Raw genomic sequence first — 12351 nt, forward strand, 5'->3', positions numbered from 1 at the left:
AGGTTAAAGGTCTCCTTAAGGAGTGTAGAGTCGGCCTTGGCTGGCTTTTGCTGACATAGGAAGAGGCACTCTCTGAGTTTGCTTCAGAGAGAACAAAGAGATTATTCCAAAATTTTATATTAAACATTATCAAGAGCTAGGATCCCAACTCAGGTCTTCCAACCCTTAGCACAATGCCTGGTACATTGTTGATGGTGTTTAGTCATTTTCAGTCATGTCCTACTCTTTGTGCCTCCATTTGGGGTTTTCTGGGCAAAGATACTGGAATGGTTTGCCATTTCCTTTTCAGGCTCATTTTACAGATAAGGAAACTGAGAAAAACAGGGTTAAGGGACTTGCCCAGGGTCATACAGCCAGTAAATGTTTGAGGTCAGATTTGATTTCAGGAAGAGGAGTCATGCTGACTCCAGGCCTGGCGCTGCATGCACTATGGAGCCCTCTAGCTGCCCCATGAATCCCTTTCCTCAAATACAAAATGTAAAACAATACTGCTAACAAATAAGGATAATCGAGCAAAGCAAATCCAAACATTTGTAACATCCAGAAATGTATGTTTCATTCTGCACTTTCAGTCTATCACTTTTCAGTCAGAAGGCAGGAACAATCTTCCTTGAATCATGGTTGCTCAAAACACTGGTCAGAGTTTTCAGGTCTTCCAAAGGTGTTTGTTTGGTTTGGTTTTTTTTTTGCAATGGTTCTTTTCACTTCACTACACATCAGTTCATACAAGTCAGCCCAGGTTTTTCTGAAATTGTCCTTTCCTCATTTTTTAGAGTACAATAATATTCCATTAATTCATATGCTCTAACTTTTTAAGCCATTTTCCATTTGAGGGACATTCTTTTTCCCTCCAGTTTTTTGACGCTATGATAATTTTATGTGGGCAGAGAGGTGGCACTGGGGACAGAGTTACCCGGAGCTGGAGGCAGGAATACTTGAGTTCAAATCCAGCCTCAGGCAGCCCCCTACTAGCCCTGTGATCCTAAGTAAGTCACTTCACTCAGTTTGCTCATGTCTAAAATGAGCTGGAGAAGGAAATGGCAAATCTCTCCAGTCTCTTTGCCAAGAAAACCCCAAATGGGGTCATGTCTGACTAGACTTGACTGAAAACCACTCAACAACAACCACAATCCTTTGGTGCTTGTGGTATTTGTTGTGAGACCTTATTCCAAACAGAATCTCTGCCAGACTGTAAACTTCAGTTTTTCCCAGTTTTTATTTGTTTAATAGTGAAGCAGTCAGGTGGCACAATGGATAAATTGAGGGGCCTCAGGTGAGAAAGATCTGAGTTCAAATCCTGTCTCAGATGCTAATTGTGTAACCCTAGACAAATCACTTAATCTCCATTTCCTTCAGTTTACTCAACTGTAAAATTGGGGATAATAATAGCAACCATCACTTAGAGATGTTGTGATTAAATGAGATATTTCTAAAGTATTTAGCACAGTGCCTGGCACATAGTAGGTCCTTTATGTATATTTCCTTCTTTTCTTGCCCTGTAGTTGTCTTTATATCACCTTTATTTCCCAATCTCTATCCTCTCCCATTATCCAGAGAAACATTTTGTATTAGAAAGATTTTTTTAAAATGAGGGAAAAAAGCAGCTCACCTGAACTAACCAATACACCAAGTTCCACATTGTGTTCAGTGTTAGACACCAGAGATTCCCCACCTCTATAAAGCAAGGAGAGAAGGACAGTCATATATCTTTTCTTTGGGACTATGTTTGGATGCTACAATTATACATCATTCATTTTCTTTTAAAATTTTTTGAATATTTTATTTTTTATTTTCATTTTATTTTATTTTAATATTCTAATGTTACATTTTCCCAATTACATGTAAAAACAATTTTAACATTTATTATTAAAATTTTTGAGTTTCAAATTCTCCCCCTCTCTCATTCCCTCCCATTCCCCATCCCTGAGATGGTAAGCAATTTGATACAGGTTATCCATGTGCAATCATGCAAAATATATTTCCATATTAATCATGTTGTGAAGGAAAATACAGACCAAAAAAAAAGCCACAGAAAAATAAAGTGAAAAATAGTATGCTTTTATCTGCATTCAGACTCCATCAGTTCTTTCTCTGGAGGTAGATAGCATTTGTCATCATGGGTCCTTTGGAATTATCTTGGACTATTGTATCGTTACAAATAGTTAAGTTATTCACAGTTGATCATTGCACAATGTCGCTGTTACTATATACAACATTCCCCTGATAATGCTCACTTCACTTTGCATCAGCTCATATAAGTCTTTTCAGGTTTTTCTGAAACCTGCTCATCATTTTTATAACACAATGGTCATTCCCCAATTGATGGACATCCTCTCAATTTCCAATTCTTTACCACCACAAAAAGAGCTGCTATAAATACTTTTGTACATGTGTGTCCTTTCCCCCTTTTTTAATCTCTTTGGGATATAGACCTAGTATTGGTATTACTGGATCAAAGGGTATGTACAGTTTTATAGCTCTTTGGGGATAGTCCCAAATTGTTTTCCAGAATGGCTGGATCAGTTCATAACTCCATGAACAATGCATTAGAGTCCCAATTTTCCCAGGTTCCTTCTAACATTTATCATTTTTCTTTTCTGTCATGTTAGCCAATTTGATGGATATGAGGTGATACCTCAGAATTATTTAATTTGCATTAATCAATAGTGATTTAGAGCATTCTTCCATATAACTATAGATAGTTTAGATTTCTTTTGAAAACGACTGGTTCATATCCTTTGACCATTTATCAATTGGAGAATGCTTTGCATTCTTAGAAATTTGATTCAGTTCTTTATATATTTAAGAAATGAGGCCTTTATCAGAGACACTGGCTGTAAAAATATCCCCTCAGCTCTCTTCTTTCTTTCTAATCTTGGTCGCATTGGTTTTGCTTGTGTAAAACCTTTTTAATTTAATATAATCAAAATGATCCATTTCATACTTCATAATGCTCTTTCTCTCTTGTTTGGTACTAAATTCTTCCCTTACTCATAGATCTGACAGGTAAACTATTCTTTGCTCCTTCATTCAGTTTTAATTATTTTTTGTTCTTTCCAGTTTCATTTTTGTATTACTTTTATATGTTATTTTCCTGATTCTGCTTACCTCACTTTACCTCCTGAGTTCGAAATTACTTTGCTTAAATTTCCTCAACTGTAAAATGGAAATAAAACAGCATTTACCTACCAGGGCTGTTGTGAGGATCAAATGTGATGATATTTCTACAGCACTTAGCACGGTGCTAGGCACAGTAAGTAGGCACTACACATATGCTTATTTCTTTCCCTTCCCCGCTTCATATAAGTCTTCTCATGTTCCTGTCTTGATATCCTTTGTTTTTTTATTTTTGGAGGCAATAAAGGTTGAGTGACTTGCCCAGGGTCACAAAGGTAGTGTCTGAGGCCAGATTTGAACTGAAGTCCTCCTGAATCCAGGACCAGTGCTTTATCCGCTGCACCACCTGGCTTGTCCTCATTATTGTCATTATTGTTTTTTACATCACAGTAACATTCCATGATATTCACATACCACAATTTGTTAGTTCCTCAGCCAATGGTCATCTACTTTGTTTCTGGATAGTTCTTTGTTGCTACAAAATGTGTGTTGCAAATAGTCTCCCTATACTACATAATAAACTTGTGTTGCCAAAGTCTGTTAAAAGTTGTGATACACAACATGATATTATGGATACGTTTTGCATGATTACCCACATATAGTCTGTATTTAATTGCTTGCCTTCTTAATGGGTGTGGGGGGTGGGGAGAGAGGAAGAGAGAGAATTTGTAATTCAAAGTTTTAAAAATGAATATTATAAATTGTTTTTACATGTAACTGGAGGAAATAAAATAAATAAATTAATAAAGAAAATAATTAATTTAATTAAGAAAAGAAATCTGTGATATAAAAAAGCCCAGGGCTGTTCTTAGAAAAGAAGCCTTCCTTGACAGTCACTATCTCTTGGAGAACTTCCTGTCTCAGCCATCAGGGAGGTTCAGGTGATTTTGCACCAAGCCCCAGACCTCTAACATCAAATTGCAGAAGGACCCTTCTTCTCCACTCCCAACCATTTCCTCTGTTACAAAGCACAAACGTCAGTAGCTTAGAGTGCAAATAATGCTTCATTTTACTGTGTGGCACTCTCAGAGTAGAAACCTGTATAAATATGTCATCATGAGTCCTATCCAGGCTTTTTAGCTTTGCATACTTTCAAACATGTCAGACTTGAAGCTGTCTCTAGTTTCATTCTCCCAGGCTAAATCATGTTTTCTGGTCAGTTCAAGAAATAATTTGTCACATGCCTACTGGGATGATTAAAAAGTTCCAGAGGCATAGTTTCTGGGTAATTTAATCATTTTACTAATAATGCCAGCGTTTTAATAAAAGGATGATCATTCAGCCATCTCTCTTAGACCAAAGACAATCATGGTGGTAAGCTCACAGTTTCTATGCCCATGGAAGAGCAGATGTTTCCGAGGGTGTCTGTCAACTCTCATTGATTAACAATTAATGAGCAAATGAATATTACAATGAGGGAATGGACTATTATAATGAGCATCTTGGGGTATGTGACTCAGATCACCCAAATCTTGGTCAAAGAGATTTGTCAATTTCCACATCACCTGTCTGACAAAAGGGAGGATCCATATTTTCCTAGACCTGCCTGAGCAAACACAATGAGGAGGAATGAACCCATTAGCCCAAACTTAGAATTTCTTTTACTGTCTGATTAAATAAATCTTGTCCCGGGTAAATCTTTAATAGCAGCTCTCATACAGATGGGTTTCTGGATGAAGGAAATAGAAAAGGGGAACAATCTTGGTCCTAATTCAATAATTAGTTCTTAATACCTGAGGGAAATGATCATTTCTCATACTACTGTATTTAAGGCACTGTGCTAAGTGTGGGACATACAAAGACAAACATGAAAAGTCCCTGCCTTCAAGGATTGTATATTCTCCTGAGGGATGTGAGATAAAACATGTACACAATTAAGTAAATTTATAGTAAAATAAAAAGTAATAGAGAGAGAGAAGAGAGAGAGAGAGAGAGAGAGAGAGAGAGAGAGAGAGAGAACATTATTGATTAGGATAATCAGAAAGGTCTCAAATAGGAGATGTCTTCTGATTTTAAGATAGGTAAGAATTCTTAAAACTGAATGTTCTGAAGGCACAGTAACACAGACCCAATTCCAATCCTGGGAGCCAACTTTAAGAGGGTCAGTTTTTCTCTTTGGCTCATTGCTTCTACTGAAATTCATCTAAGAAAATATCTCAATATACCTAGGCTATGTAGCTCCTGTCTCTGTTTCTCCAAGTATAGGTAAAACGAGTCCTTGGCTCCTGTACAAGCAATAATGGTACAAAATGCATGTTGGGCACAGAACCACCTTTATTTCAAACTACAGAAAATACATAAAGTGCAATGTACAAAAAAGAAACAACACCAACTTTATAGAAGCCCATACATGGATAAAGAAAATATATCAAGCACTCAAACAGTCAATCAACTCCCCCTAGAAACTTGAGTCATTTTAGACTTTACAATGAGTGTCCTCCTCTCCTCCCCAGAGTGCTATGTGGTTTCCTGCTGCCACACAGTACCGCCCTGTAGTTTAAACTCCCTCTGGAAGATAAACACACTTTGGAGGCTGCTATTCAACAATTCCATTTCTATTTATTTCATTCCTATTCACTGAGGGTACAGATGGCCATTTAAAGAATCTAAAATTCAAGGTCTAGATTTACACTGGGTGAGTAATTTATTGGTTTAGCTCTGATCATTGAACTCTCAAGTTCGAGGACTTTTGAACTTGGAGTTACTCATGAGGTAATTTCCAAACTATTATTGCCCAGGAAATCAATCTGTCTTTCTGGCTGGAGGGTTAGATTATTTTATTTTCTAATTTTAAAATGGTATTTTATTTTTCAATTAACAAATTTTTTTTTTACCCTCTCTCCCTGTTGTAAAGAAAAAAGAAAAAGAAAATTCTTGCAACAAAGACATATGGTCAAACAAAACAAATTCCCATGCTGACCATGTTCAAACATGTTCGTCTCATTCTGCATCTTGAATCCAACACTTCTCTCTCAGGAGCTGTGTTTGTCCTTCGTTTTTGAAGAAGACTATGACATCAAGATGGTAACATGATTTGCTGTTGACTTCAATTTGAGTGAGGGAGAGCTGTGCAAGGTCACCAACTTTACTTTCTTTTCCTGAGATATCTGGATTCAGTGGCCTGATATTCATCAGGACGGTTGGAGATGGCCCAAAATGCAATGTGAGATCCTGGCCCTTTCAAGCTAAGGTCTTATCAGATTCTCACTTTGAGTGAGATACACCCATTCAATGAATAAGAGAAAATTAATCTTTTCAACAACCTCCTGCCCTACTCTACAATGGTTAGAAGCAAAGGGTATTGGAGAGTGACTATGGCTTTTAGTCTTCTATCCTAACCTGAAGCTGGGAAGGTCCAGCAGGCTCAAGTTCTGCAGGGAATCAAACCTTTCACTTTCTGTCCCAATCTAGTTAAAGCCCAGATGTCATGGGGGCACTGGAGATGGCTCAGTGGATAGAGCACTGGGCTCTGAGTCAGGAAAAGCTGAGTTCAAATCCAGCCTCAGATACTTTCTAGTTGTGTGATCCTGGGCAAGTCACTTAATTCTTTTTGCCTTAGTTTCCTTATCTGTAAAATGGGAGTAATAGAGAGAATACCAGCATCTTTCTCTCAGGAGTAGAGAAATAGCAAGGATCATTATCAGACCTCTGGAACCATAGTTAGTCTGTATTGATCAAAGATCTTAAGTCTTTATCAAGTTGTTGTTGCTGTATACATTATTTTCTTGGGAAGCAATTTCAGTTAAGTGACTTGCCCAGGGTCACACAGCCATTAAATATCTGAGGTTGGATCTGAACTCAGGTCCTCCTGACTCTAAGGCAAGTGCTTTATCCATTTTGCCCTCTAACTGCCCCTTATTGTATACATTGTTCTCCTGGTTCTACTCAGTTCACTCTGAATTAGTTCATAAAAGTCTTCTCAGGTTTCTCTGAACCTATCATTTTTGACATTGTTTTAATGGCACAAATGTATTTCCTTACAGTACCTTCATATACCATATTTTTTTTTTCAGCTATTCCTCAGTTGGTGGGTACTCTTTAGTTCCCAGTTCTTTGCCACTGTAAAAAAAAAGTGCTGCTATAAATATTTTTGTACGTGACTTCTTTTCCTATTTCATCTTAGACCTATTAGCGGCATTGCTAGACATGCATAATTCAGTGACTTTGGAGATATAATTCCAAAAAGCTTTCCTAGAATGGCCATGTCAATTTAAAACACCACCAACAATGCATTAGTGTTCCTGTTTTGCTGAAGCCATTCCAACATATGTGATTATCTGGATTTTTTTTTCATCTTCGACGTTCTGAAGGGTAGAAGGCTGGCTAGATTCTAGGATCATGCTGCTCAGGGAATTAAAAAAATGTCCATCCTTCCTTCCCAACAGTTGGAATTTACAAACATTGTGAACTATCATCTCAGGCCATGTGTAAGTATTCTGTGACTACTAGGAAAGGAAAACATGTGAGCACAGTTTCTCTACCCTCTGAGTGCAGGGATTACATGTTTGAAGACCATCAACACCCTCATCCCCACTCCATAGCATCTGGGAGTCTAGCTAAGTAACCTATCACCCTTCCAACAACAGAAACTGTTCTCCTAAAACATGTGCAAAGTAACTAAGAACCTCTCTGAGCCTAATTTCCCAGCTGTAAAATAGAGTAATGATTTCGAAACTTCCTTCCAACTCTAAAATATGATGCTTTCCCTTAGGTGGGCAATAAAAATATTGAGATGTCAAACTGGAGGTGTCTGGACATGAAGTTGAAAGGCTGGCCCTGAGGTCCTGATGAAAATGAAAGAGAACGTGAATCCAGTCCGTACCAGACTGCTCCTCCAGCGCCTGGACAGATTGACTCAGTTTAGCACTTAGCATTCCCCATTCCTCGAATGCACTTTCTCCTCATGTCTGCCGGCAAATTTCAGCTGAGCTAGCTAATTTTTCTGATGAGCTTTTCTTAACACTCCTTCCCCTTCCCAGCCTCTCCCTCCCCAAATTTTCCCAGTGCACTCCCCCATTTTATTGTTTCTCCATCTGAACTTAACAAACACCATATAAAATCAATGTTTCTAATGCATTATAGAACAAGAGAGGATTGTACACAAAACAGAATCTAAATCATGTGAGGTTTGCTTTTCTTTTTTTCTTTTTTTTTTCTTTTTTGCTTTGCTTTGCTTTCCACTTCGATGTGGAACTGGCAAACCTGCCCGGAATGTCTGTGATTCCTTCTGGGCTTCCTTCGGTTCTCTCTCTTTTTTTTTTTGATATATTCATTTTATTTAATAATATCTGTACCATGTTATTACCATGGAATGTAAATTTATCTTAAATATTAGAATTCCACAAGTGTAACAAAGCATTACTTAAATGTCAGCATTTATTTAAGGAGAATGCTCATATTAGTCTGCCCATAAAATCATAAACTATCAAAACTGACAGTAATATTTTTCAGTTGGACACGACTCTTAGAGAAAACACAATACTGCACAGATTTTCAAAGTTCTCCATCTTTACTGCTGAATAAGAACTTCAAATATATATATATAAAACAGATGGCATTTAAAAAACAATTTCAACAGGGTACCAGCAAAAATGTAACCAAGCCATACAATTTGTTATGTTCATCTTTTACTAAATTTATAATAAATACTACCGTGTTAAGTAGCCTAGTTAACAACTGTTCAAGGCTCATCTTAAATACAAACAAGTTGTCTATGGTGAAAGTAGGGAACAAAACTCTTGCCATAATATTTCTTTTCATGTTTTTCTTACAGATGTTCTTCTGGCCCTAGTCAAAGCAGCCAGCCCTAGACACCGAAGTTCCCACCATTCTACGAAATAAGGAAGAAAGTGCTTCTTGAATTGTTAAAACAGCTTCCCATATCATATTGCAAAATATGCCCCATCTTAAAGCAACAGGAGCTATGTGAGTCTTGACCCTCTAATTTTTTAGTCATTTTTTGAGACTTGAGGAATATAGATATAATTTATTACCCAAGAATGACCAATTCCTTTTGTACTAACTTAGCTCCCCTAATTAACTCTTGGATACCAATTAGTATATCTTGAATCACCTGGGAAACTAAAGCTTCCATGAAAAAAAGCCAGTCTTTAAAATATCGTGATTGGTTGTCTGACATGCGCCACTTTTAAGAGTCACATATCCCTAAATGATTTATTTTTTAAACATAAACAAATAACCTCAACGTGAGGTATCTAGCTCTAAAATATCAGCATGAAGACAGCATCTTTCCTCCTAATGTTTGGGTTTTGCCCCAGTATTCCCGATACATGGAGTACAACGTACCAACGGTCATTGCTCCTACTACAAAGCCTTGGGCTCCCACACGCATGATCGGGTGGATAGACATTTTAGTGATCCCTCTCCTCTTCAGTTTGTATAATCCATATGCAACAACAGCTGCAAAGCCTGCTATTCCAGTTGGGACAAATGGTGCCTCTTTAGCTTTTCGCGCAAGTTTTGAACCGGAAGTCTCATCCTAAGTGTAGAGGGAAACATCAGCGTCTGCTGACACTGTAGCTGGTTCAAGAGCCTTCAGAACGAGACAAAGCAAATTCACCTCCCACAAGCCCACCAACCCTCGCCGGCCGCTTCACCCCGACCTCAGGCGCTCAGGAGGAGGCTCAAATTGTGGTTCTTTCCTTTTGTGGCGGGGGTGGGGGGTGGAGAGGGTTGGGATGGGGTGGTAAGCATATCTGCACTAGCCCCTTCTTAAGGGTGTTGTAAGGAAAGCCCGACCTAAACCTTTAATCACTATGAAAAGTGAGGTATTTACTACCCAAAGCCTGGAGCGATCCCCAACCTCTAGGGGTAGGGAGGAGATATCAGAACGGGAGTCCGTGGGAACCCGACCTGCCTCACTTAGGGGGCAGAGTTAGGACTGTTCAAACCCAAAGCTTGGCCGGAGGTGCTTTCCCCGAAACTCTGGTTGGCCTCCTGGTGGGCTCCGTCGCTGTAGAAACTGGGGACCAGTCGGGCGAAAAGGTCAGCCAAGCCCCCTGCCTGGGCGATCCGACGGGCAGCGAAAGCGTACAGCAGAGGGTTGATGCAGCTGCCCAGGAAGGCCAGGGGCCCCGAGACTTTGTGACCCACGTCGGCCGCGTAGTCCAGCCACTCGACCAGCTCTGGAGACGAGCCTTCCAGTAGCTCGGCGGCCACGGCGGCCCCGTTGGACAGGTGGTAGGGGAGCCAGCAGACCGCGAAAGCAACGACCACGGCGGTGATGATTCGGCTGGCGCGGCGCCTGCCAGGGTAGTGCAGCTTGCGCAGACGGCTGTGGACGCAGGCTGAACAGACGGCGAGGATGGTGAAAGGCCCCACGAAGCCCGCCAAGGTCTCCAGGAGGAGGAGCGTCACCAGCTGCTGGCCGGACGAGAACTGGCGCTGCAGGCAATGACTGGGGTCCGCGGTGAGTGTGGCGGGCGAGGCCAGGGCTAGAGCGGCGAGCCACAAGAGCGCCAGCACCCTGCGCACTCCAGCCAGGTGCCACCAGCGCTGCAGGTGGAAGGGACGAGCCAAGGCCACCAGGCGCTCTGCGCTCAGCAGCGTGACGATCAGGACGCTGGAGAACATGGACGCGTTCACCAGCCACACCAGAGTCCGGCACACGAAGGACCCCAGGCTCCAAACGTCTACCAGCGCGTAGATCCAGAAGGGCACGGTCAGGAGCGCCAGGAGATCGGCGGCCGCCAGGTTGACAATCAGCAGCACGGTCGGCGGAGGAGCTTTCATCCTTCGACTCACTGTCCACACCACCACCAAGTTGCCGGGAACACCCAAGGCGAAGGCCAAGCCCAGGAGGACACAGGCCACTTGGCGGGCAACATTCAAGGCCAAGGGGGAGTCGGGCTCCAAGCTAGTGTGGTCAGAACCCATGGTCAGGGGACGCTCCTTTCACCTGGAAGCCTTCGCAACTCTGGAAGTCTGACCACTAGACTAGACCGGCAGAGAGCCCTAGAGACACCCCACTTGTCCCTCAGCTTCGTCTTTCTACCAGTGACCCTTGAGAGCTAGAGAAACTGGGGAAGTGTGGACTGATCTTTTACTTTCGTCCAGCAAACCCCGCCCCCTCCCCGCAACTCCAGAAAAAGTTGAGGAGGCTTTTCCCCTCACTCTATCTCCGGCCCTCGACTTGTGTAAAGTAGGGGAGCAAGAGGAAGGGAGCTAAGAAACGAAACGAGCGGAGGGCAATGGGATGCAGGAAGGGCGAGGAGGGAGGCTGGTGACAACTCGGTCCTTGCCTTCGGTCAATGTTATCCTTCGTTATCCAATGTTGCCCTACTAGTGTGGTGGTGGTTTGGAGTTGTGTGTGTGTGTGTGTGTGTGTGTGTGTGTGTGTGTGTGTGTGTGTGTGTGTGTGTGCGCACGATCCGCATCTGTGTAGTTGGAGTCAGGTGTGGATGGGTCTGGCAACGCAAGTTACTTTGTAAGAAGCCTGCCGGTTTCTGTGGGCCTCCTAGTTACTCGTCTTCCGCTTATGTGGGTCTGTCCGCTGCAGTTCTGGCTGAGTCTAGGTCACTGTTACTAATCCTGGACTTCAGGAAGGAAGAAACCTCAGTCAAAAGCACAAGTCATCCAAAGGGTAGGGGGAGGCTTAAGGAAGAGGGAGGGGGAAGCTGGAGAAACTGAACCCTGCAGTCCTGTCCCCGAGCTAAAGTATGAGGAGTAGTCTGATTCCCTCACCTGATACCCTTACTGAGATTTACTGGTGGAGAGGGGAGACCAGAGGATTGGGATGAACAGTTCTGAGGCAGACAAGAGCAGAGAAGCCTAAACCTAGACCACACATAGCCTACCGCAACTGCCATTTCATCAGTGACTTGGAGGAATGCCTAGACCACATGGGAAGAAACTGGGAAGGACAGTAAATAAACTGAATGACAGTATTGCAGAATCCTAGAATGCTGGAGCTGAAAGGGATCTTAGAGGTCATTTGGTCCCATTCCTTCATTGCTACAAAGGAGGAAACAGACCCAAAGAGATGGAGTGAATTTCTGGGGTTCTCACAGTCCTGGTCTCTGCCTTCTTGGAATCCAACCATGTCACTTCCTTTTCAAATTTTTCACCAGCTCCATATTGCTTCTAGGTTAAAGAACGGGGCAGCTAGGTGGTGCAGCAGATAGAGCACCAGTGAAGGAGTCGGGGAGACCAGAGTTCAAATCTCATCTCAGACACTTGACACACACTAGCTGTGTGAACTTGGGCAAGTCACTT

The 12351-nt window shown here is 41.8% G+C and overlaps 1 protein-coding gene and 1 pseudogene across 1 annotated transcript; both read right to left on the reverse strand.

Annotated features, from left to right (window-relative positions):
- Nucleotides 1–8607: 8607 nt before the first annotated feature.
- Nucleotides 8608–9730, reverse strand: LOC140519936 (HIG1 domain family member 1A, mitochondrial pseudogene; annotated as a pseudogene).
- On the reverse strand, nt 8608–11654 carry LOC140521279 (leukotriene B4 receptor 1-like). The gene has a single exon (XM_072636151.1). The coding sequence runs from the start codon at nt 11011–11013 to the stop codon at nt 10000–10002; it is 1014 nt and encodes a 337-aa protein (XP_072492252.1). The 5' UTR covers nt 11014–11654; the 3' UTR covers nt 8608–9999.
- Nucleotides 11655–12351: the final 697 nt, after the last annotated feature.

This window comes from Notamacropus eugenii, chromosome 1 (assembly GCF_028372415.1).
Source record: "Notamacropus eugenii isolate mMacEug1 chromosome 1, mMacEug1.pri_v2, whole genome shotgun sequence".
NCBI lineage: Eukaryota > Metazoa > Chordata > Mammalia > Diprotodontia > Macropodidae > Notamacropus > Notamacropus eugenii.